Raw genomic sequence first — 26,878 nt, 5'->3', positions numbered from 1 at the left:
AAACCCTAGGTGGACGCTTGTAGTCAAAATGGTTTTTGAATACCATCATCTTGGTTTTCTTAGATGAAATCTTCAGTTTATTTAGCACAGCCCACTCAGAGAGACTACTCAAAACTTCTTGAATTTTCGACTCTATCACAGTTCTTGAGCCACCAGATACTCCCAAAACCAAGTCATCCGCATAAGCCACTTGCAAACACTGTGAAACCATCGATCTATTCAACCATTGGTCTAGAACTGAGTTCCAGAATATCGGCCCCAAAACAGATCCCTGTGGGCATCCCCTATTGATATACTTGCCAAACATAAGGTGCTTCGCACAGACTCTGACAAGCCGGTCACTGAAGTAGGAACGAATAACTCCAAAAATATACCTATTACAACCAGATTTTCTCAAAGACATCAACACACTCTCCCACCATACGGAATCAAAAGCCCCTTCAAAATCTATAAAAACAACCAACACGTATGTTTCAGTAGAAGATTTGATATAGTTCATTAACTCCAAGATAGCTTCCTCAGTAGAATGTCCCTTTTTAAATCCAAGCTGGGAATTTGACACCATGTTTCCGTCCACTAAACTACCAATAATGCGAGGGAGTAACAATCTCTCAAATAATTTCCCAAGATTCGCCAAAAAGGAAATGGGTCTGTAAGCCCTAGGATCAGCCTTAGACTTCCCAGGCTTGTGAAGGATCTTGAGCAACGCTATCTTCCAGGGTCTCGGAAAGACCATTTCAAGAAAACATTTATTGTACATATTCAATAATATTTGAGGACAGAGATCAAAACACTTAACCAACATTTTATTTTCAATCAAATCTAAACCCGGACATTTCTTAATACTTAACTTTTCTATAGCGGCTCCAAGCTCTGGTAAGGAAAAAAGACATGTCACATCTGGACCCTCGTATGTGGCATTTTCTATTCGTACCCTGGATTGATCCTGTGTATCCAAGTCAATCCGGTCCTCTGGAAAAAGATTTTTAATTATATGTTCCACAGTATCAAACCAATTATCAGTCTCTACACCATCAGACACAACCGTGTTAAAAATATCTCCGTGCAAAAGCTTGTTTCGAGAGATTTTGTAGATCAAACCCCAGGGATCCGAACTGCCCACCTCTTTTACCATACTCTGCCAGCAATCAATTTTGGCTCGAGCTTTTGCTTCCACCACCTTGGTGGAAGCAAACGCGGTTCCATCACGCTGCGAGACCGGTATAATAGTAATAAATTAGAATAATAATAATAAATTATTATTATTCTAATTTATAACATTAAAAGAACATTTTCACGGCGCCTCCGTAGCCAGGTGAGCAGGAGCAGCAGTGCGTAGCACACGCTTCTTGATTAGACCGGAGTTCGAGCCCGTGACCACCAAATACGGAGGATGCGGAAAGGTCAGGAAAGGACCACTGCATATTCCCGGAGCAATATGACTTTAGTTGCTAATGCTCCTAAAAACCAAATAACAACAACAACATTTTCACGGTTGCAAAACTGCTGACCGGGAGACTCGACTCGCCGAAAACTAACTACCTGCTGACTCGGCCCCACATGAGGCAAGGTGGGCGAATAGAACACCATCCCTTTCAATCAGTAGTATGCTCACCCAGCAGGAAAGCCTTCGGCGATTTTTTCCTTCTAACACCATTAAAGATCTACAACGATCTTCAAGAAGACCCAGAAAAGCTTTGCACAGAGAAGAAGTACAGGACTGAAATGTTTCAGAATGCACTACTCCACCTATAAAAGTTCAGTGAAGCCCACAGATGAAAACAAAACAGAATGCAGGAAATGAAGAATGAACTGGTTGGGACTGTTTTTGCTCCGCACTGGTGCTCCTGTTATGTTTATATTATACGTCCTGTCTTTCTGTTATCTCACTGTAAATAGTGCTGTAGATGTGAACATTCTCTAATTCCTTGTAAAATTGCAAATTATGCTTGTGCTCTCTTTCTATCTGCCTGTCATGTAAAAATAAGGCAATGATATGTATAATATAGTTAATTAGACAATGTATAATTTGTATAATTTATTAAGACAATGATATGTATAAAGTATAAATGGAGAATTATGTATATAACTTATATTTGTATATATGAATGTGCACCTCCTGGTTAATAGCCGCAAGAGGGGTGTCTCTTAGGAGAAAAGAAAGATAATAATAATAATAATAATAAATAAATTAATAGTAATAAAAAAATTTTAAAAAATGAATAAAATAAATAAACATCGTGAAAGTTACTCCAATGAACTTACCTACCCCAAGGTCGGAGTGGTTTGCTAATGGTGATTGTGGCGCCATCTAGCGTCACTCGCGAGAACTACCACTGGACATAATCCGAAGCTAAACAGGTCCACCTCCAATTAATGGATGATGTCACAGCAAATTATTAATCATACTGCTTTGAGTGTGGCGCAGGATAAAGTCACTCGCGTTCGGGCCTTAGGCAGAGGGGTCGGTTCGAAAAATCTGAGACGGTTCGAAAAAACTGAGACAGTGGAGCGAGTGGGCTGTCCTCCATATCGCTACCACAAGAGAAGGGCAAGACCGTGCAGCAGCCAACTGGAAGTGCTTCCTGCACAACTGTGCTAGTGACCACCCAGGAAGGCAGAAAATGCCAATGCATGAAGTGGACCATCGAAAGTAATATGTACATCATGCAAGAATACTACAAAATAACAAAGTTGGAGACCGATATGACAACTTACGAGCAGTTCACCCAAATCATAAGGCACCCAGAGACAGTCCCTTACGTAGGGCGAGACAACATACCAAGTGGCTGGAACGATTCCCAGATATTCAGGTCACCAAACAGCGAATAGCAGACCAGAGAAGGACCATCATCACAAAGAACCTAATAGCCCCTGCAGTCTTGGAAAAAATCTACAAAGGATAAAGAATATGGAACCAGAGGAGGAAGAACATGCCACAGCCGAACCAGAGGCAGAAGAGCAAGGTGAAATACAACCCACAGCAGCTGAAGTGGACACAAATGGGGTCATGATATTCAGAATAGAGGACGAGCGGAAGAAGGCCCTAACTGAATTCAAAGGAATGGACCTCACAAAGACTCACGTGATACCGAAGAAGAGGACGAACAGAACCTTCTGGAGAGTCACAGACCACCTGAATCGGCACATAACACCGCATTACCTCGACAGCAATGGTGCAACACTGGAGACCGTCCACACAGCCGTGTATTGTGCTGCGGTAGCAGCCACGAGGATTAATGGAATAGAAGCGAGAAACCAGAAGCAGAAGAACCGAAAACAGAAAGAACCACCAGCTTGGGAAAGAAGACTTCAGCAGAAGGTAGAAGAATTAAGAGTCAAGATAGGCCAATTGACCCCCAGTACCAACAGGGCAATAGTAGTAAGAAATTAATTGGAAAAGTGAAGAGCATCCTCGAGAAAGACAGCGTCCACAGCAAACATGAGACAAAAAATCAGAGAATAGGAGAGTACTTGGACACATTGAAGCAGAATCTCCTTGCATTCAGCAAGAGACTACACCGATACAAAGAGAGCTACAAGAGGAAAATAAACAACCGAATCTTCGATGACGACAAAAGAGGTTTCTACAGGAATCTCGGAGAAGACGGGAAACAAGGGAACGGACCACCCGAGAAGATTATTGAGGATTTCTGGGGAAACATATGGAAACATAACAGCCGAGCCACCTGGATAGAACTAGAACGCAAGAAAACCAAGGACGTTCAAGAAATTAGAGGATGGGAGATTCGAGAAGTAAAACAGACGATCAAGAACTCCAGGAATAGATAACGTCCACAACTGCTGGTACAAGCAGCTCACTTGCACACACAAGCACCTGGCAGAGCAGTTCACCCAAATGATAAGGCACCCAGAGACAGTCCAGAAGTTTCTTACTCAAGGAATCACATATCTGAAGCCTAAAGACGATGATACAAGAAACCCGGTGAAATATAGGCCAATTACCTGCCTATCAACGATGTACAACATGCTGAACCAGCCGCATAACCAGGAAGATATCAGACCACTTGGAGAGCCAGAACATAATTACCGAACAGCAGAAACAATGCAAGCGACTGAGCAAAGGATGCAAGGAGCAATTAACCATAGATGCTGCGGTTATAGAGCAAGCATACAAGAAGCGCCGCAACATGTACAGAGCCTACATCGATTACCGCAAGGCATTCGACTCTGTGCCTCATAGCTGGCTAATAGAGGCGCTGAAAATCTACAAAGTCAATCCGATAGTGATAAACTTCCTAGTGAGAAACGATGGCGAAATGGAGCACCACCATTAAGGTCAAAAACAACACAACCAGGCCAATCCCCATCAGGAGAGGAATCTTTCAGGGAGATTCCCTGAGCCCATTGTGGTTCTCTCTAGCACTTAACCCACTATCTACCATGCTCAACAGTAGCAAGTACGGATATAATCTCAAAGAAGGAAGGAAGAACCTGTACACCCTCACCCACCTGATGTATATGGATGACATTAAGCTCTACGCGGGAACCGAGAAGCCCCTTCAGCAACTACTCCAGATCGCCGAAGAATTCAGCAAGGATATTAGGATGGAATTTGGTCTAGAAAAATGCAAGACCGACGGACTGCGTCAGGGAAATTTAGTCAACCGAAACTAGCAGCTGAAGAGTAGTAAAGAGATCGAAGCCATGGCAGAGGGAGAGGCCTACAAATACTTGGGGATGATGCAGGCTCAGCAGTTACAGCACAAGGAAATTAAGGCCTGCCTGACCGAAAAATACCATTAGAGACTCAGAAGCCTGCTGAAAGCAAAGCTGAACGGAGAGAACACAGTTAAAGCCATAAACACCTATGCAGTCCCAGTGCTAACATACACCTTTGGGGTCATAGATTGGACTAACACCGAGCTGGAGGATATCATGAGAAAGACAAGGACAATGATGACGAAGAGCTGCCAACATCACCCGAGGGCTGCCGTGGAGAGACTGACAATTGCCCGGGAAGAAGGAGAAAGGGGCTTGATAGACCTCATTAAGCAACAGAAGAGAGCGATAGTTAACCTGAAGGATTACTTCCATAAACACACAGCAGCACTCCACCAGGCCATAAGGAAGATAGACAAGCGGTATACCCCACTCAAACTAAGCGAGGAGTCCCCCCCCAACCAGGATGTACAAACGAAGCTAGAAAGATGGACAGAGAAGACATTCCATGGCAGATACTACAACGATCTCTATCAGGGTCACATAGATAAAATTGCTTCCAATGCATGGCTCAGCGGTACGCTCTTCCCCGAGACTGAAGGATTCATGCTCGCCATCCAAGACCAGGTAATCAACACCAGAAACTATAGGAAATACATCGCAAAGGAGCCTGGAATGTCTGATGACACATGTCGACCATGCCACCTGGCCTCAGAAACGATCCAACACATCACCGCGGGATGCAAGGTGATCATCCAGACTGAGTACTCTCATAGACAGGACCAGGTAGCCAGGATAATACATCAGAAGCTAGTAAAGAAATACCAGTTGATCGAAGAAAGTGTACCGTACTACAATACGAACCCCAGGCAGTACTAGAGACCCCAACCCACAAGCTGTACTGGGATCGCGCCATAATAACGGATAGGACAATCCCGCACAACAGACCGACATAACCCTTGTGGACAAGAAGGAAAAGGCTACCTACCTGATTGACATAGCGGTGCCGAACACTAGCAATGTCCAAAAAAACCCATGAGAAAAAAATTAGGAAGTACACAAACCTGAGACATCAGATCAAGGAGATGTGGCATATGCAAGAAGTATCAATTATCGTGTCAACAACCGGTACGGTGACAAAGACCCTAATTAGCAGCAATAGTTCTCCCAGCGTACACCTAAAAGAACTCCAGAAATTCGCAATCCTGAACACCTGTAGGATTGTCAGAGAGTTCCTCGAACTCTCTGACAATCAGACATAACAACAACCACCCTGTGTAGTTGGTAGCAATACCCGTCACGCGGTGGAACACCCCAATCAGGGAGAAATAATATAAGAGCAGCAATAATAATAATAATAAAGCAATTAAAGAGAGGGCAGGGCTAAAGTATTGTTCCGAGGAATTATTAAACTTCAATCATCGTGTAGTAGTAAAGAAGAAAAAAAAAAAACTGTCCGCAGGGGAGGCGTACCATAGCCCTTTATTCCTACCCTGGGTCTACCCCTATATTACATACATTTTAATCGCATTTTTTATTCTAAAACAACATATAGGCCTGCCGTAGCCGAGTGGTCATTAGTAAGAATGCAATAGCACACGCTCTTTGAGTGGACGGGTTTCAAGCAAGTGACTACTAAATACAATTAACATTTGTATTGATTGATTTATTGTAAACTCCACTGACCTGGTGGTCGTGCCGAAGTATAAACAAGAATATTCCAACATTATTCTAAAACAACAAATTTAATTTAAGGCTTTTTCGATAGATGGCGACAGTGCGCCTTTTCAGGAATGTTTTAGTTCCATGTTGAGAAGCTGAGAAGCGACTCAGAAGCCTATGGCAGATATAAACTAGTCTGTAATCAGGTCACAAAGGAGGTTAGGCAGGCGAAGGCAGATTACGAGAAATCCTTGGCAAAAGATGCTAAGAAAAACAGCAAGGATTTCTTTACTTATATAAACTCTAAAAGGAAGGGGATGAATCTGATTGGTCCACTTGATATCGATGGATCGACTGTTGATGATCCTGCTCAGATAGCAAACAAACTAAATGAGTATTTTGCATCTACATTCACACACGAGGAGTTATTAAGGTTTGGAAATGGCAGAAGGTTATCAAATTATAGCAGGATACTTAATGATTTTCTAATAACTGAGAGCAAAGTGGAGGAGAAATTGTTGAAGTTAAACATAAGAAAATCACCTGGGGTGGATGGGATCTATCTAGTTATATTAAAGGAGGCGGCAAAGCAACTAAGCAAACCCATAGCCATAATTATGAGAGCATCCTTGGACTCAGGGGAGGTTCCCACGGACTGGAGATGTGAAATATATCCCCAATTCACAAAGGGGAATCGAAGGGTGACACGAGTAATTACAGACCAGTTAGTTTAACTTCTGTTCGGGGTAAAATAATGGAGTCACTGGTTAAAGATGAATTGCAGAATCATCTAGACAAGACTGCAGCAATAATTCAGACACAGCATGGGTTTGTTAAGGGAAAGTCTTGTCTGACAAATTTCATAGGATATTATGATGTGGTTACAAAGGAACTGGATGCAAAAAATAATTTTGATATCATCTATTTGGATTTCAGGAAAGCTTTTGACACTGTTGCACATGAAAGACTATTGTACAAATTGGAGCAGAATGGTATTAAGGGTAAGTTGCTACAATGGATAAAAGGATGGTTAAGTGGGAGAAGACAGAGGGTGGTAATCAGTGGGTGCTGCTCTTCTTGGACTAATGTTTTGTTTTGTATATTTATCAATGATATTGATGAAGGTATATCAGGTTTAATGTCGAAGTTTGCAGATGATACAAAGGTTGGCAGGGTTATTAACAGTAATGGCAGTGTGCTACTGCAACAGGATCTAGATAATTTGGGCAGATGGGCTAAGAAGTGGCAACTGAAGTTTAACCTTGACAAATGCAAAGTACTGCATATGGGTAGAAGTAACCCCAGAGAAACGTACCGTGTGGTACAATACTTAAGGTGGTAGAAAATGAAAAAGACCTGGGAGTAATTGTGCAGGCAGATATGAAGTTTTCTGAGCAATGCAGACAGGCTGCCAGGGCAGGTCATGGGGTTTTGTCAATAATATATAGGAATTTTGCTAGTAGGGAAAAGGAGGTGATTATCCCTCTGTATAAGGCAATGGTCAGGCCACGCCTTGAGTACTGCGTACAGGTCTGGAGGCCTCATTTTAGGAAGGATGTAGATTTACTTGAGCGTGTACAGAGAAGGGCAACAAGATTGGTGAGGGGAATGAAGGGATCCTCTTACCAAGAGAGGCTTAAGTTCTGCAAATTGCAGTGACTGGAGACTAGGCACCTGTGCAGTGATCTGATTGAGGTATATAAGGATATAAGGCCTTAAATGGGTTGAGCACGCTGAATTCTGATGGGATCCTTCCACTTGTTCAGATTACGAACCTAAGGGGGCATAAATTCAAATTAAGAAAAGACAGATGTAGAATAGATGTGCGGAAATTTGTCTTTAGCCAGCGGGTGGTTAATTGCTGGAACAAACTTCCATCTGTTGTTGTGGAAGTTGATAGGTTAAATAAATTTAAGGAGGAACTGGACAGGCATTTGGAGGGAATGGTGTGATTTTTTTTTTTTTTTTTTTTTTGGCTGATGCTGCATAAGCTCATACACATTCTTTCTTGCATCACATGCCACTACCTCTACTACTACTACAACAAATTTAATTTAACGCTTTTTCGATAGATGGCGATAGTGCGCCTTTTCAGGAAAGTTTTAGTTCCGTGTTGAGAAGCTGTGAACATAAAAGAGAATAAAATAAATTATCTGTTTATACTCCGGGACGACCAAACGGTCAGAGGAGTTCACAAGACAGACAGAATACAAGAAACAGCACCGTATTCAGTAGTCACGGGCTTGAACCCCGGTCACTCAAGGCACGTGTACTTATGCACCCGCGCGCCTGACATGTTGAATAAATAACAATAATTTAACTATTCTTTCAGTTAATTTTTTTTTTTCACTCCGTGGCTGAGTTAGTCGGTCTCAGGCGTAGATAGCAAGGTTTTTTCCCCCAGAAACTGGGGTTTTTTCGTCCAGCAAAACAGGCAAATCGACCAGAGAACACACGCAATTTACAGACACGAATACGGGTAACTATAATATAGTTTTTTGTTTGTTTTTTTTTCAGTTAAATTTCGTTTTTTGATTAAAAAAAAACGAAACTGAAGTCTTATGAAAAATATAAATTGTAAGAATTCTGTGAACGGATTGAATAGATTCAACTTTAAAAAAGTTATTTTAAGATTTAATTTTTTACAATATCACGCCTGTATAGGAGTACCATCCCAGGTTTTTAACAACCGGTTAGTTTCGAGTATCCTTTAAAGATAATAAAATAATAATAATATAATGCATGCTTATTTTATCTGGCAGAGAATGCTAACACTAACTCTCCCAACTATAGTTTTATTAGTTCCATGAAGAACATCTGTCTTTTACTTCAGATGAGCTACAGGTAATTCAAAAATTATTAAACTGTTTTTAACAAATTAAGTCGGAATTTTGCTAAATATTTAATAACGGGCTGCAGCCGCATCCACGGGGAGGGAGGATTACCAAGGGCAGAGCTGCACCAAACCGGTGGTGCAAGTGGTGTATCGCACCAGAGCGGCAATGACTAAGAGACGGCAAAGACTAAGGAGACTAAAAGTCCAATGTGTCGAAGAATGTGGTTTGTCGTATTTTATATTAACAAATAATGAATTTTAAATTTAAAATATATATATTTTTTTTAATATTTCTCAGATGTCTTACGGAAGGAAACGGCTCTCTGGTTATGAATACAGAAAAACAAAAACAAAAAAAAAAAAAATGAAAAGCGACGAAATAAAAAAAGCAACAAGTTCGATTACCAGGTTTCAGGACAACCAGCCACAGTCAGGTCCAATGACTTCAATTTCCTCTAGCTTTACTACTATTGATGAAGAAACTGAAGCATGTGAATTATCTACCTGTCGAAGATGTTGACATTCCTGTCAACATCTTGGACAGGTAGATAATACAATAGTGGTATACAAGATCAACTAATTTCACTTAGTGATCCCGGTAAATGGCCACAAATTTTAAATATTAAAATAAGAATGATGTTAGTTGAAAACAAACAAGAACAATTAAAAAAAATTGATTTTCCAAAAGATAAAGATAATAATAGAAGAAAGTTTTCTATTGAATATTACACTAAAAATTTACAAAACGGTGTATCACTTTAGGGTAATTGGTTACTGCATTCGATTTCGCAAAATGCTGTCTTTGTTATAATTGTAAATTATTTTTAAATAGTACTGTTTAAGTTCCACTTGTAAACGGTGGATTCAAAGATTGGAAACATTTAACAAGACATTTGAATATTCACGAAAAAAGCAATATGCATTCTGATGCTCTAACGAATTAATCAATTTTCGTAAAAACTTAGAATTACAAAATACAGTACATGTACATCATCAAAGTCTGATACAAGGAAAATAAGATGGCAATCAGTATTAAAGAGAATTGTTCTTTGCATTCAATATTTGGCAAAACAAAATTTGGTTTTAAGGAGTACTAATTCAAAATTATTCGATAACAATAATGGAAGTTTTTGCAATTAATACAACTGATTGCCAAATTTGATTCCACTTTATCGGAACACATCCAACGTATTCAGATTGACAAACTTCACATGCCACATTATTTAGGAGACAAAATTATACAGTATAAGTAAAAATAGTAAAAATAGTAAAATAGTATAAGGACAAAAATTTTAGATAAGTTACAGGAAGCTAAATATTATTCTTTGATTTTAGATTGTACACCTGATGCCAGTCATCAGGAACAACAGTTGACAATTATTTTAAGATTTGCAATTTATAATAATGATGAAACAAAAAACTGAAATTAGGGAACATTTTTTAGGTTTCTGTGAAATTGAAAATATGACTGGCAGTGGGCTAACTATATTCATTTTAGAATTTATGGAAAAATACAACATTAATATTAAAAATATGCGTGGGCAAGGCTACGACAACGGGGCCAATATGAAAGGAAAACATAACGGTCTTCAGGAAAATTTTTTAGATATAAACCCACGAGCCTTTTTCGTACCTAGCGCTGCACATACTTTGAATTTGGTGGTGAATGATGTAGATGGTATACAATCTACAACAAATTGATAATGCGCTTTATGAAATACAGTATGTGATACAGATTGTGATAATAAATTCAATTTAAAAACAAAACATCAGTCTCAGTCATTGTCAAATAAAATTAGATATTTTAAATTCGTGTGCTCTATTTGGTTTGACATTTTATCTAATGTAAATTTTTTAACCAAATTATTACAAAATACACAATCGGATATATTAACATCACTAACGCATTTTAAAAAATTAAAGGAAACGATTATAAACTTTAGAACAGATGAGCATCTTATACTTGTACTTGAAAACTCAACAAAAACCAAACTCATTAGAATTTGACACTGCTTTTCCGAAAGAAAACTTAAGAATGGGAAGAACATAAAAAATTATTTAATTATGAATCTGGAGATGAATTTTTGCCAACACCAAAATTTTAAAATAAACTTCTTTTTTGCCATTTTAGATACTACAATACACGTAATAGATGAACGTTTTGAACAGCTCGAGGTTAATTTTTTACAATGTCTTAGCGAGCTAAGTAAAATGTCAAAAGATGAAATTTTAAACATGGTTCAGATTTAGAATTACACTTATCAGATGCCATCAATGATTAATGTCCAAAAGATATTGTTGCTGTTGATCTTGCAAATGAAATACAAATTTTTCAAAATTTCATGTCCATGAATCAGCCTCCACAAGAAATTTTAAGTTTTATATTCAAAAATATTTTAACCACTCTACTTCCCAATATATTTATTTCAATAAGAATAATGTTAACAATGACCGTATCAGTAGCCAGTGGTGAGTGCTCTTTTTCGAAATTAAAATTAATAAAAAATTATCTCCGTTCATCAAAGCATCAACAAAGATTAAATAATTTGGCAATAATATCTATAGAAAGTGAAATTTGTGATTCTTTAGATATAAAAAATATTATGACTGATTTTGCTACAGCCAAAGCAAGACAAGTTAGATATATATAATGTTTTGTTATTGTTTTATTATTATTATTATTATTTATTTTTTTATTATTATTTACATTTTTATTTTAAGTTTATATATAGTTTTATTTTATTGTCTGCAGCCAAAGCAAAATAAATATATTTCGTTTTTTTATTTTATTTTTAACATATTACTTCATTTATCATAATATATGTTATTTTGTGTTTAAAAATAAAATGATATATTATTTTGGAAATATTTTTTTTTAATTCCAAAAAAAAAATTGATATAAGAAATATGACCGCTGGGACCGTAATAAGAAGTTTGCACCAGGGCGGTTATATAGCCTGGCACGGCCCTGGCCAAGGGCATTTTGTTTTATTTTATATACAGTAATTGTACTTTTACAAGTATATCAAGTGTTGATGCTTATAAAAACTGCAAAACGTGAAATGTTCTAGCTCTTTCCAAAACGAAATTTCAGCCGTGACACCACTATCTACGGAGGGCTGATTCAGCCTTTTGATAACGATTTTGACAGTATTTTAAAACTACGAAATTCCGTGCCGCCGCCACCGGTTGTGTTCTATTTGTTTTCCCTGCTCATGGACTATCGCACGGCATCGCAATTTCTATTGAAATAAAGCCCTCTGCAAAACTGCCAAGTCAATCTTGTCCCATTCCTGCTGGCAGACTTTCCACACACTTTCAACAGTTCTCGGGCGGCGGTTTCCGAGAGCTCCTTTCAAAAGTCCGAATGCGCAAAAATCCATGGGTGCAGCGTCAGGTGATTTAACAGGTATATCGTCAAACGGGATCGAACGAATACCTGTCACCGCTTCCATTCTCTTCAAAAAAACAAAAAAAGCACGGGTGGAACGTGACTGTGGCTGGATGCCTTATTCTGGTGCACCCAGAACTCTTCAGCGTCAGAACCGTACAATGTGGGTATTTCACGTTCAAACAACGGCTGTAGAACTTCAGTCTGGTAATACACTGAGTTGACTTTCACGTTTTTAGCGACTGTACGCAATTCAAATATGCTTTATAACAAAAACCGGCTACAACCATAAAACCTCGGCCAAAACTTTCCTTGCACTGATGCGTCCATGTTGGAAAGGCCTTGTAACCCTGTGGACGGTAATAAATTGCCCGAATTTTGTTGCAATAGGAGAGGTACGCCCACGCTTCCTCCAATGTTTACGAATTTCCACCTCTCAGTTGCCAGATAAAATTCGTAGAGTTTTCGAGCATTGACCCGTCGCTCTGTAATGTGCCTTGCTCCTAGGTGGTGCACGAGGGCCTTGTGCTTCTTCTCCAGTTTCAAATTTTCGTTGATTATGCGACAAACGGTTGACTGGGATGTTCCCACACGTGACACTATAGCTCTTTGGGTTTTTGGATTTTCACCGACAACGAGCGACTGCACTTTTCGTACTACCTCCCTCGTTCGACTTGAAGCAGGTTGCAATTTCATCGGTGTTTTCCGCCCACTTGCAGCAGCTTCGCGGAATTTTCCTTTGCCATTAAAAACCTTATGGATACCGAACTTTGATACTCTAAAATTTTTCGACTTGCACCTATCAATAATTTTCGCATAACTGTACCCTTCTTCGGAAAGTGTAACCATGGGTACAATTTCCGAGGTATTTCAACATTAAAACAACTTCTACAACCGATACACCTGTTCATAAAGTTTGGGACTGCGCCTGTGGGGGAAAAAAAATTACATTATTGCCATACGTCACAAGCAGGATTAATGTCAAAATCGTTATCAAAAGGCTGAATCAACCCTCTCTATATATACCGAATTTGAACCGTACATATATATATATATATATATATATATATATATATATATATATATATACACGGTTCAAATTAATTAATTGATCTAACTCATGGTAAGTAATCAGTTAACAGATATATTTATATCTGTTGATATTAACATATTTGAAGAAAGGTCAATAAAAAGAATCAAGTTGACCTTATACCTCTTTTAATCTAACAGAATATGGCTTATTTTAACAAATTATATATTAAATTTTTAGTTGGGACAAATCTGTATTATTTATGTTAATGAACCATTCACAAATTATCAATAGAAGCAAGGAGGGGATCTCAGTATCTCAATTATGATGTATTGCAGGTATATGAGTTGCGTGATTTAGAACTTTTGCTGAAACTGTGGAAAATAAGATCTAACTTAGTCTCTCTAAATTACATTTATTCTATTGTCGGTTTTCCTATTTTGTGGGTCAAAAAATCCTAGTTTTAGGGGGGAAAAAAACATTCTCCCGTGTTCAACTACTGTCTCCAATGTGAAATAAGCCCACAAAAGTTGCTCCCGTAATAATGGAAAGCATTTCTTAACTTCTGCCGCGAACAGGAGTCGAACCTAATCCCTTTTATAGACGTTGGGAGGTAGCAGCGACTCTATTCACTGGCCACCAGCGAAGTCAGCGGACAGGAGAAGCGGTCACATTAATATTATGTAATAGTTTTTTTCGTAAAAAATAAATGCATAATTAATAACTTCAACTGGATTTTTGGATCCTGTGACTTCACGTATTCCGAAAAGTAATATTTAGGATCAATATTGCTTTTCGGGCATAAATATTGCTTTTTTGCTGTTGTTTATCCTAAATATTACACATGTAGATAACCTAATATAGATAACATTATTAATGAAGAAAACTTAGGCATTGGAAGGCTCCAAGCATTTATTTTATCAGTTAAAATGTATTTTTATAGTTTTTTAAATCATACAATTTATTAAAATAGTATTTCAGTGTGGTCTGTTATTTTAATATGCAGGTGGATTTAGAGTTGTCTGTTGTTTTATTTCATTTTAATATGCAAGAAAGTAATACAATGCTTATTCCCAATGAACCAATGAAAGAGGCTTTTATGGATAATACTTAGTTGCATACTATCTTAATATGCGTTACAGATCAAACCCCCCCCGCCTAAATGTGAAAAATTTTAGTTGTTTCGCAATTGCTTACTCAACCTTTTATTTGAGAGCCATACCTACTTGGTTGCCATGGTCCGCATGTTAATATGCTCCTTCCAAGCAGTGAAAACTTAAATACTTGTTTGTTAGCTTATCCGGATATAGGTCCTATAAAGTATATCATAAGTATATTAATCTGATAGTGTTGCAGTGCTAATTCCGCCTTTTCCTCTAAATCTATAATAAATACATTAATTTTAATTTCTCATAATTCCCCCTACTTAGTTATTATCCAAAACCTCATTTATTGACAATTTTAGAGTTATTAAAACTGAGTATTAAAGCAAGTTAGATGTCTTTAAATCTTTAAATTGGAACCTGTTATAATGGCGTCTAAAAAATATGGCGAAATTAGCCACAGCAACTATGTATTAAAGAAAGCCTATCTAAACTCTACAGAAGCCTGCAGTTGTTTGCCGGCGATGGCTATCTTGGGAGCCACCTACGGGTTACGTTTTTATAAACACAGAAAGATGCTCTTAGCTTGACATGCAAATGATGACGACAGAAAGGGGGGGGGGAATCAGAGAGATACACACACACCCGTGTGAACGGATATCGTAGATTCCTCCGAGCATCATAAACTCGGTGAATATGTAAGCTAGAGACTCTTCATTTTCCTAATAAGGAGCGGGTGAAGTGTCTACACGTCTGGCCAGAATGTTTGGTACATGGCGTAATCGAGGATGATGGTGACTCCTTTGATTAAGTGTCCCATAACGTGGGAGTTCTCCATTAAGAGAAAGGAAAATGTATAAACAATAAGGGAGAACTAGAGCTATAAAAGCAGGTCCTCGAGACCCAGAACGGAGAGGTCGCGGAGGACGGGAAGTCGGAGTCCAGAGAAAGAGTCGAGAGGAACAGAACGGACAGGTCGGAGAGGACGGGAACAGAGTCGGAGTCCTGAGAAAGAGCAGAGAGGAGCGGAGAACGGGGAGGCCGAAGCAGAACGAGAGGTCGAGAGAAGAGGAGGTGACGAGAAGAAGATACTGCAGAGGATAGAAGAGAATAGAGAAGTTCCAGTCACGGAGAACGAAGGGGAGAGCCGCCGCCCAGCCATCTCTTAGACTGGTAAGTTTCTGATGAAAAGATGGATTCTTTCTAGCCTCATATAATTTTGTAACTAATTACTGCAGTGTTTAAGAATGTAATCCCAAAGTCTATGATCTTATTATTATCATAATGATTTGATGAATTGATATCTATGTAAGCTTTACTTTCTCTTGTATTAAACCTTATTACGTTTTGCTATAGGAGTTTCTCTTTCTCTGCCAAAACCTCCCATGTAGCCACTAAAGCTAAATGTTAAAGCATGATTACAGGTTAATCGCGGTTATCGAGTAATCAGTTGCCTGATTACCCGATAATAATAAGCGCAACGCAAAGCCCAAACTGCGGGGAAAAAGGTAGAAAAGGGGTAAATATCTCCATCTCTCTTCTTCCCTGAGGGTATACGAGGTTTTTGTCCTAACCGAGCCACTAGACGATAAAACAGAACAATATTCCAGATCAGGCGAGGTGAACACATTAAAGCAAATTAAGATGGCAGACCAAAAGAAAAGTGTCGGAAACAACGTAACTACTCTTAGAACAAAAAAGTATAGGTTATGCCTAGACTGACTAGTTCTGATGCGGCCACACCCTAGTACACACAACACCTAAGTAAGAGCAACGAGAAATATATGTGTGTGTGTGTGCGAGGTGACATGGTGCCTTAAGCCCAGGATGGTTTTGAGTAGTGAAGAGAAACTGATTAAGCTTACAGGACTAATAAGCAGAAAGATGAAATGGACGGTGGTGTTTTTGAGTTCTTGGCAGAGAGAATTTTACTATACTACTTTTATTTAGTGATGATAAAATATCAATATTATTATCATTATAGTTGTTTGATAATGCAGAGCAAAAAGTAGCAACATATTATAAAGCAGTTAGCTGCATACATTTTGGCTTGGGAATATAGGCATGAACGAAAAAGTAGAAACTTAATAGTTAATAATATAAACATAAATGTTTTTAGAAGGTAAATAGAAGAGAATTAAAAGTTGCTGCTCGTTGCTGATGAAATTTTTGCATTTCTTATCTTTCTGTATATAGTAACTTTATTTGAATTTTATTTTTCTTAACTTTTGCGCGCTATATATAAATTTTAGAAAGCTGAATTTAATATTGATAATGTTTGAAATGCCCACTTAGCCATGATACGGTAAGTATATTTATGAGGAAAATTGGGACTGTACGGTAGGCGCATTGGTATTAACTTAATTAATATAAGCGTTTAACATACAAATATTACACAGCAAAATGGAAAGTCCAAGTTTAGACGGGGCAAATTTAGAAATTTCGGAACCCTTATTTCCCATCCAACATGAGGATACACCTGCAAGAGTGCATCCGCCTCAAATTGCTGGTTTTCTTAATTTAGTTCCGATGTACTTTGGGAAAGACGATGAAGGGCCATCGGCCTCGTTCTTTTTCGAATCGCTGGAAGAAACTGCAAGCATTGCAAACTGGTCTGGCAGAGAGAAAATCGCAGTGGTGAAGAGTAGGCTGAAGGGCCCCGCCTATGATTTTCTCTCTCATTCGATGCAGTTAAGATCAGAAAAGGATTATGAGAAACTTAAGGAGGCATTTATAACACGTTTTGAACGTTCACAGCCACTCATATCACAATTACAAAAATTTAGCTCCGCTAGGCAGGAACCTTCCGAAACAGTCATTCAGTTTGGCACTCGTTTAAACAATTTGTGTAGGGTTGCTTTTAAAACTGAGAATGAAACACCAGAAATAGTTGCGTTAAGAGATCAGACATTATTGGCACAATTCTTGAACGGATTAAACCCTAGATTGAAACGTTTAGTTCTTAGTCAAAATCCAGCCACTTATCAACTAGCACTAGAAATTTCAACTCGTGAGGAACAAAATGAAAGATTAACTCAAACTAAACACGTTACTATAAATTTGGCCAAAACGGCTAACAATCGAATTTTAACTCCCGAACAAGAACAAATAAATTCATTACAACAATCACTAGAAGCATTATCAACGAACAACACTAATTTAAATAGCTTAGAAAGAAACTTGTCTACTCTTGCCAACAGATTTCAGAATTTCGCAGCGGGTATTGACCAACAGTTACAAGAAATTAGACAAAATCAGCGTAACCAGGGTTATCTGCCTAATGTGCGAGACACCGCTGTGAGGCCAATTGCCGAGAACGCTCCGCACAGCGTATTGTTTACAAACAGAGAAGCAGCGCGCCGCCAAGTAGGGTCGAATTACGGTAGACAGAGCAGAGCGTTAGGACCGTCGGAAAGAGATATAAACAGAGAGAGGAGCGAAAATGTTACGGGGAGACCACGTAGCTTTACCCCGAGTCAAGAGGCCTCTTATCGGCAGGGCTATCGGAGACCGACAGTAGCCAGAAATGACTACACTAGCGCTCCACAAGTTAGGATGCCTTTTGATAACAGGGTAAGAAATCGTTTTCAAAATAATATAGGATCGAATACTTATTATGCTAGACCTAGAGGAATGTTATATAGGGATAATACTGAATATAGACAAGCTAGGGTATTCAATCGTAGGCAGATAAATCACATGGGAGTGGCTTCAGACCGACAATTTGGTCGAAGATCGAGTTGACAACCAAAATTTTTTAAACAGATTCCAAAACATAGTAAGTATAATAGGGCAGAGCATGGTGTTTTCACAGCTGAGAACGATACAGAGTTACCCTTAGTGGCAGGCTTTATTCAGGGTATCCCAACAACATTTTTAATTGACAGTGGGGCTTCAGTAACTTTAATTAGTGCAGATATTTTTCACAAAATTAAAAATGACAGATTTTTGAAACAAAGGCCACCTGATGTTACTGTTTGTGGAATCGGGGGAAATATTGTACCCTTGCATTCGAAAATTACTGTAAACTTAACATTAGATGGAAAAACATTTACAGAACATGTTCTTGTAGCCTCAGATACCTTAAGCCCTAGATATGAAATTGTCCTAGGTTCAGACATCTTACGCCGTCGTTCTTTTGTCATAGATTCTGGGAAAAGAATTTTAAAATCTTTACCACTTGGTATTTGCATGAGAGAAATAGGAGTTAGGGAGAAAATCCTAGGTGACACAAAACCCACAGTAGGAAAACTAACTTCTAAACATATCCTACCACCTAATACTGAATCTATACTAACAGTTCAGTGTAATTCCAAGTTTCTCCCAGGGCAATCAGTAATTGTAGAGCCGAATTATAATCTAGGCCGGAGCGATGTAGCTGTGAGGACTTCAATTGACCAGGTATCTCAGGACAGAAGGGTGTCTGTCCTAGTGGCAAATGTTTCTGATGAGCCATTACATCTACCAAAACGTATGGGAATTGCTGTTATAGAATGTATTAAAATGAATGAAGTTAATTTTGCAGGTAAACAAGATAACAGGAAAAAGCTGCCTCCAGTGTCGATTAGTGACTTCAAGCTGAATCATTTGACTGATTCACAGCGACAGGAGTTGTCTCAATTGCTACATAAATATAGAGACGTTTTTGCTAATTCTCCATCCCAATCAAGTCATTCTACAGTTCTATATCATAGAATAAAACTTACAGATGATACCCCAGTTGCACAACGAGCTTATCGAACACCATATTCTTTGCAAAACGAGGTCGATCGACAGATCGATGAGTTGTTGGATGCAGGCATAATTTCTCCAAGTACTTCACCCTATAGTGCTCCGATCGTTATGGTGAAAAAACAGGATGGATCAATGAGGATGTGTATTGACTTTAGGAAATTAAATTCTAAAACGGTCACAGATTGCTTTCCGCTTCCGTTAATCTCACAAATTTTGGACCTCCTTTCTGGATCTCGTTACTTCTCGGCGCTTGATATGCAATCGGGATATTGGCAAATCCCAGTGCATCCCGCTGATAAGCATAAAACTGCATTTACAACGGGAAGAGGACTATTCGAATGCGAAAAACTCCCGTTTGGCCTCCAGGGGGCGCCGGCTAGTTTTTCGAGAGCCATGACGATCGTGTTGCAAGGTCTCCAAACGCAGTCCATTTTCTGGTACCTGGATGATGTGGTGGTTTGCAGTAAAACGTTCTCAGAACACATAGAACGGTTGGAGCTGGTGTTCCAGCGCCTGCGGCAGTATGATCTAAAGCTCAAGCCATCCAAATGTGATTTCTTAAAAGAAGAAATCACATACCTCGGCCATAGAGTCAGTTCAGAGGGGATCCGACCAGATCGGAAAAATATCTCAGCAATCGAAAATTGCGCTCATCCTAGAAGTGTGAAGCAGGTGAGAAGATTCTTGGGAATGACAGGATTCTATAGAAAGTTTATCCAGGACTATGCGAAGGTGGCCAAGCCATTAACCGATCTCACAAAAAAGGACACCCCATTTAAGTGGGACGAGTCAACACAGTCCGCCTTTGAGAAATTGAAGATGGCACTCATAACAGAGCCGGTCCTTATCTACCCAGACTTTTCCCAGCCTTTTTTCCTTGCCACAGATGCGAGTGAGAGTTCCATCGCGGGAATTCTAGAGCAAAATACAAAAGATGGGGAGAGACATCCAATTGCTTACGTAAGCCGACTCTTAAAACAGGCTGAAAAGTCCTATAGCACTGTAGAAAAGGAAAGTTTAGCTGTGGTGTACTCCATATCTCAGTTCCGCCCGTATTTGTATGGGAATTATTTTACGATCATCACAGATAATTCAGCATTAAGTTATTTATTGAAATTAAAAAACCCCACGCCCAGATTGACGAGATGGAACTTAATGATCCAGGATTACCGGTTTGATGTGATCCACCGGCCGGGAAAAATGCATTTAAACGCAGATTTTTTGTCTAGACCAGTGTTAGAAGAAGATGCAAAGCCTAAATGCTTAAAGAAACCCAGAACTGAAGAAGTTGCGACGATGTCGACCGGAATTACATTGGAAGCATTAGTAATGCCCAAGGAGGCTACTAAGAAATTAATGAGAACATTACAGAGGGAAGACAACAGTCTAAACGCCTTAATCACTCAATTAGAGGGAAATGGCCAAGCTTTAGCTAAGATTCCAGATTCTTATTATCTAAATGAGGGGATATTATATCATTACTCCTTACCTGATGCTAAATCGACTCGAGAACAGCCATTTGAGCAAGTTGTGGTTCCACATGCATTAAAAGGTCAGATTTTGGAGGCTTGTCATACGAATCCTTCCAGTGGCCATCTATCGTTTGACAAAACTCTACAGAAAGTACGAAGAAATTTCTTCTGGACAAATATGTACAAGGAAATTAAAGCTTATGTCAGTTCTTGCCCTTCATGCTTAGAAAGAAGAGGATATAATCCAAAAGCAAAAGCACGCTTGCTGCGACTCCCAACACAATCATCTCCCTGGTGCACAGTGAGCATGGACATCCTTGGTCCATTGCCGACCAGTCTAGATGGACATAAATATTTATTATTGGTATTAGACTGCTTTACACGTTATGTGGAAGCAATACCTCTCAAGACACAGAAAGCAGAGGAAATAGCTACAGCTTTTGTAAATCATGTGGTTGCCAGACATGGAATCCCACAAACCCTGCTGACAGACAGAGGAACTAACTTCCTATCAACTTTAATGAAAGAAATCTATCAAAAACTGGGCATTAAGAAGCTTCAAACCACTGCTTTTCATCCCCAAACCAACGGAAGAGTGGAGAGGCTGAATAAAACTCTGGCAGCAATCCTATCGCATGTCGTGAACTCTACACAATCAGACTGGCATATCTGTGTTCCATTGGCAGTAGCAGCATACCATTCAGCTGTACATTCTGCTACTCATGAAACACCAAATTATCTAATGTATGGAAGAGATCTTATAATGCCACAACATATTTGGACTTCAGAAACCCATCCTACATATGCCTCTTTGGAGCATTATTCAGAGCAAATGGTAGCGAGGATGCAGCGAACTTATGAAATAGTTCAGCAACATTTGGAAAACGCTGCACAGACACAAGAAAAATATCGCTCTACTAAGGCCGTAGATAAGCAGATTAGGGTTGGAAGCATAGTATATCTTTATACTCCGACGGTTAAACCAGGTAGGACACGCAAGTTGTCACGTCAGAGTAGTGGACCATATCGGGTTATATCTCAAGCATCTGAAGTGAACTATCAGATTCAGCACATATATCACCCTAGGGATAAACAATTAGTTCATGTGGATAGGTTAACTAAAGTCATAGAACGCAAACCGTTTCCAGAACTACGTTTAGAGCAGTCAGAAACTACTTCCTTACCTGAACAAACCTCTGAACACACAAAACCAAAGGAGATATATGTTGAATCCGAATCAGAGGAAGAAGACTGGATTGACCCTGAGGTTTACCAGGTGCCAAGTCTGCCCGTTTCGATCCCGTTAAGGTATTTACCTAATAAGAGTCAAAAACAATCAACGGTGGTAAAGCAAGAGCAACAAACAGTTTCACAGAGTCAAAGGCAAGAGGATAATGCCACTTTGCCAAGCAGAAAACAGCAAGTGCATTCCCAGCCAACACATCAATACAATTTACGGAGTAGAAGTCACGAGCCTCATTCAGTATCAATTCCTGAGCATAAGGAAGAGAAAATACTTCCCCAGACAACTGCTCCTGAAATAGTTCAAACAACAGATGAAGAAATGAAACTTAACGCTCCCTCGAAGGATATAGAGAATGACATTGAACTTCAGACTCAGCCAGCTCAGATCTGTTCCGAGGAAAGGACAGAAACAGCACCGCCGCACTCTGAAGGTCTGAGTATATATGATCGACTTGTACAGTGGGCAACAGAACCAATATTCGAACCCGAATCTCAGGAAAACCAGGGAAACTCGAATCAACCCACAGGGACTACTGCGCGTGACCTAGTATGGAGGTTTTTAGATGCCTTGAATTAAAAGAGAAAAAAAAAATTGGGAAAAGGATAGATTTTTTTTTCGACTCTATCATGAAGTTTTCTCAGCAGTTATATTATTGGATAGCCCAGGAAGCACAGAGTATTAAATGGTATACGTAGAGACACAGGAAAGAGAGATCGATTTATCCTAACTGTAAGTTGCAAGCAAAAGCATAAGTTATTCGTAGGAATCAAAAAAAAAAAAAAAAAAAAAAAAAAGGGGTGATTAGTGCCAGAACTTTTAATTAACTAGTATTAAACAACCACTGTTACTGAGCAGGTAATAATATTCTTCCCCAGAAAATATATTTTGAGTATACAAAATTCAAAGGTAGAGAGAAGGGACGGAAAAAGTCTAGGACTTTATAGGCGCCACCCTAGTTATTTTTGTTTTCTCTCTCTCTTATTGCATGTCTAAATTCAAGTTCAAGAAAGAAGATTCAGAATGATATCTAAGGAAGACAATAATCGTGCTTTTTGGAGATGAGAAGAAGCATTTAGCCTGGGGACGGCTGGTTCCTCCCAGTCACTACTTGTTTTTATCATGTTTCTAAAGAATAAGAGTTAAAAAAATAAAAAAAAAAAAAAAAAGAGGTATCATCTGAATTCTGAGGTCAAGATAAGGGGATCTTCTTCTTGTGCTGTTTTAAAAAAGAAAACTCATTTTTACTCTCAAATAAAGGTTTGGAGCAATATAAATCAGAATTTTGGTTCAACTTTATCTACTAATTATACCTCTTTTACATATGGAATTAAGGAGTTATTGACATTATATAGGAATGTCAAGACAGCAAATACATAGCTATTTTTGATTAAACTGTATGGGAAAAAAAAAAAAAAAAAAAAAAAAATTTTCCAGCTGTCTTCTTCATGCTACATAAACTACGATCATCGCTTATCTCCGTGCTAACTCACATCACTCAAAACCTATCTATAAGGAATGACATGTGGCTATCACTGCTCTGAACTTTTTGAGGCAAGACGTTTGATTTGAACAAATAAGGTTTTAAAGGTAATGTCTATGAATTCTGTTTTTACTTCAACACACAGAGGCAATTATACGAAAATTTGGAGCAGAGAAGTCTTTTGTCATGGATAAGGAACCCTTTCAAGTGAGTGTCCCCCAGGAGTTCTTATTAACCCCGGGACCTTTAAAGTTTTTGTTTATCTCACAAAAGGGTAAGATTGTTGAAGGAATTATACATTTATTAGGAAGAGACGAGTTTTGAAGATTATCTTGTGTTATATGTTGGGATTTGATTAGAAATAGACATTGTTTACCCAAGTACGTTACCTATGTGATCTATGTAATAGTAGGAATAATTTTAGCATTTGTTTTTAGTATATAAAGCTCATACTAGGATCAATATGGCAGACAATAAAAGGTATGTTTCTCATGATAAAGAGTGTGTGGGAAGTGTTCAAAATGATATAGAGAATGACTACATTAGCAGGACTGACTACGGGAAAATCAGTGAGAACGACTGCAGGAAGGTAAGAGAGTATATAGATCATGCGTAACTGAATCTCAGACAGAAAGTAAGAATAACATTGTTACAGGTTTTCCTATAAGAATCATCCAAGTATGTAAAAAAATCGGAAGGAGGAAGAAGCAATTAGGGTAGATTCTCTCTCACTTTGTATGTCTAAAGTTTAGAGAGATGAATAAAACTAAAGATCAACATTCAGATGTTGAGTGAAAGATTCTTCTTATTTTTTTCTCATCAAAAAAAAAATAATAATAATAATAATAATATATGAGAGAAGGGAAGAAGAGGAAGCAGTAACAAAAGAAGTTTGATATTTGTCTTCTCACTCCTCCTGAAAAAAAAAAAATGAGCCTATCAAATTGAACGAAAAAAAAAAAATTGTTCAACTCTGATTTTAGTATTTTAGGTTTTTGAAACAAATTTAATGAGAAAAAAAAAAAAAAAAACCCACTAGCTCCTACATTACAGTTTTATTTTAATTTAGGCCCAAAGAGAAAAAAGGGGGTAACATTATTTTTGACAGAAATACATACCAGAATACTCATCAATATGACTTCTCCAGCCCAGATCATGTTCCTACTAGTTACGCTACTTATTCGGTGTACGCCTTATCAGACTGGTATCTTCATTCTTCAGCCATTAGATAGAGAGGCCATGACTGGTCAAACTATCATCATCCCCTGCAGATTAGTTTCAAATCTCACAGTCACCGTTAAATGGTTTTTCAACGGAAAAAGCACAGACCACCTTTTCAGACCACCAGGACTTCCTGATTATAAAATCGTCGGATCACCTAGAGAGAATGATTTTGCGTTGCAAATCACCCAACTGCAGCTGCAAGATGAAGGCAAATATTTTTGTCACGCTCAAACTAAGGATGGACGCCAATTCCGATCAAGTACAGCTATGGTAACAATTTATGTTACGCCTCTACCACCTCTAATCGGAGAAGGCTCATTCCTTAATGGGAACGAAGGAGAGCAAGCCATTCTTACATGCAAATCTTTAGCAGGAAAACCGCCAGCTATGTTGAGATGGATTCATTTTAATGGTAATCCCATCAACGGATCAGTACAAGCCAGTCAGGAATTATGGTCAGACAAAATAAGAATGAACACTTATTTGAAATGGATAACCACTCTATCACCAGAGTATGATAAGAAAGCATTTACCTGTGTCGCTAATCATCTAACTTACTTGCATCCTCTAATGGTTTCAATTACAGTCCTAGTGAAGTATAAGCCAAGAATCACTATGAAAACAACCTCAAAAATCGCACGTGAATATGATCGGTTCAAATTAAAATGTGAAGCCAGAGCAAACCCAGACGTTTTCGTTTACAAATGGTTTAAAAACGGAGAACTGCTAATAAAACAAGGAGACGCTTCTCTTGAAATTAAAAGTGTTATGAGAACAAACCATAACGATAATTTCACCTGCTTAGTTCGAAATGAACTAGGAACAGCCCAAGCTTCCTACGTATTGACAGTATCTTACGGACCCATTTTCATATCTAAATTGAATGATATTGCTACAATCCAAGGAAATCCAGTTTTGCTACAGTGTGAAGCTAGAGGAAATCCACTTCCAGTAATAAAATGGTATTTCGAGGATAAGATTATTCAAAGCAGTATCATTTCTACTTTATTAATTCCTAAGATGACACGTCAAACGTCCGGTCGCTACACTTGTGCAGCAGAAATCTCAAACTATCCTTTAGTGAAAGACCAGGCATTAATTTATATAAAAGGATCACCAGAAGGAAACTGTAAAACACATCTAGCAAGTTTAGGAGACGACGTTCGGCTACAATGTGTTTTTAAACATGTTCCTCCTCTACAGAATGTGACCTGGAAAAATGCCATGACTAATGAACTGCTAACCACTCATTCGGAAGTATGGAGTCAACGAGATGTAACCAGTACTCTCAGCATCGACTCAGTCCAAGCAAAACAATTTGGCTTTTACGAATGTCGTGTATGGAATCAGTGGGGACAGTTAAAATTAGTGGTGCATCTAGAAAGGAATTGGTCTCGTGAAGCAGTATACCTTACGTTAGGAATTCCAGCTATAGTGTTGATCTTGATCACACTAGGAGCAGTGTTATGGAAGCTATGGAAGTGTGGAAGCATCAATATGGAAACTTCAAATCAAATACGCACTTATCAAGTTTATTCTAGGGAGAATGACAACGATCGTGTAAGCATCACCAGCCTAGAATAAGAAGAAAAGGAGGAGGAAAAGCCTTTCTCCTCTTCCCTGACGTCTAAATGAGTTTCAGAAATGTTTTTATTTTTAGGAAACACTTAAACTGTGTGTGCAGGGACTCACTGTCCCGTGTGAAAAAAAAAAAAAAAAAAAAAAACCTTCGAGTGAATTAAAAGAAACACTTAGAACTTAGAACTTTATGAATACTTCTGTTGACATTCTACTGACATTCAAATGAAATTTTAATGCAATAACTATGTTAGAGTGATATACTTGTAATAGTAATTGTGAAATAATCATGGAAGTATTAATGCTTTTAAAGGTTTAAATTCTTGGAAAAATAATTTGATTGTTACTTTTCTGTTACTTTTCTACTATTGATCAGTATTATGTGTACCTATATCTTAGCACTAATTATATATTAGCGTTATGAAAAACACATATATAA

General features: G+C 38.4%; 1 protein-coding gene across 1 annotated transcript; it reads left to right on the top strand.

Annotated features, from left to right (window-relative positions):
- The first annotated feature begins 24,771 nt into the window (after nt 1–24,771).
- LOC150084718 (irregular chiasm C-roughest protein-like) lies at nt 24,772–26,445 on the top strand. The gene has a single exon (XM_090376330.1). It carries the CDS (start codon nt 24,772–24,774, stop codon nt 26,443–26,445), a length of 1,674 nt encoding a protein of 557 aa, XP_090232456.1.
- Nucleotides 26,446–26,878: the final 433 nt, after the last annotated feature.

Source organism: Mastigoproctus giganteus, chromosome 6 (genome assembly GCF_048544385.1).
Source record: "Mastigoproctus giganteus isolate SK-2022 chromosome 6, ASM4854438v1, whole genome shotgun sequence".
Taxonomy (NCBI): Eukaryota; Metazoa; Arthropoda; class Arachnida; order Uropygi; family Thelyphonidae; genus Mastigoproctus; species Mastigoproctus giganteus.
Note: the sequence above shows the minus strand (reverse complement) of the source record. Positions and strands in the feature narration are given on the sequence as shown.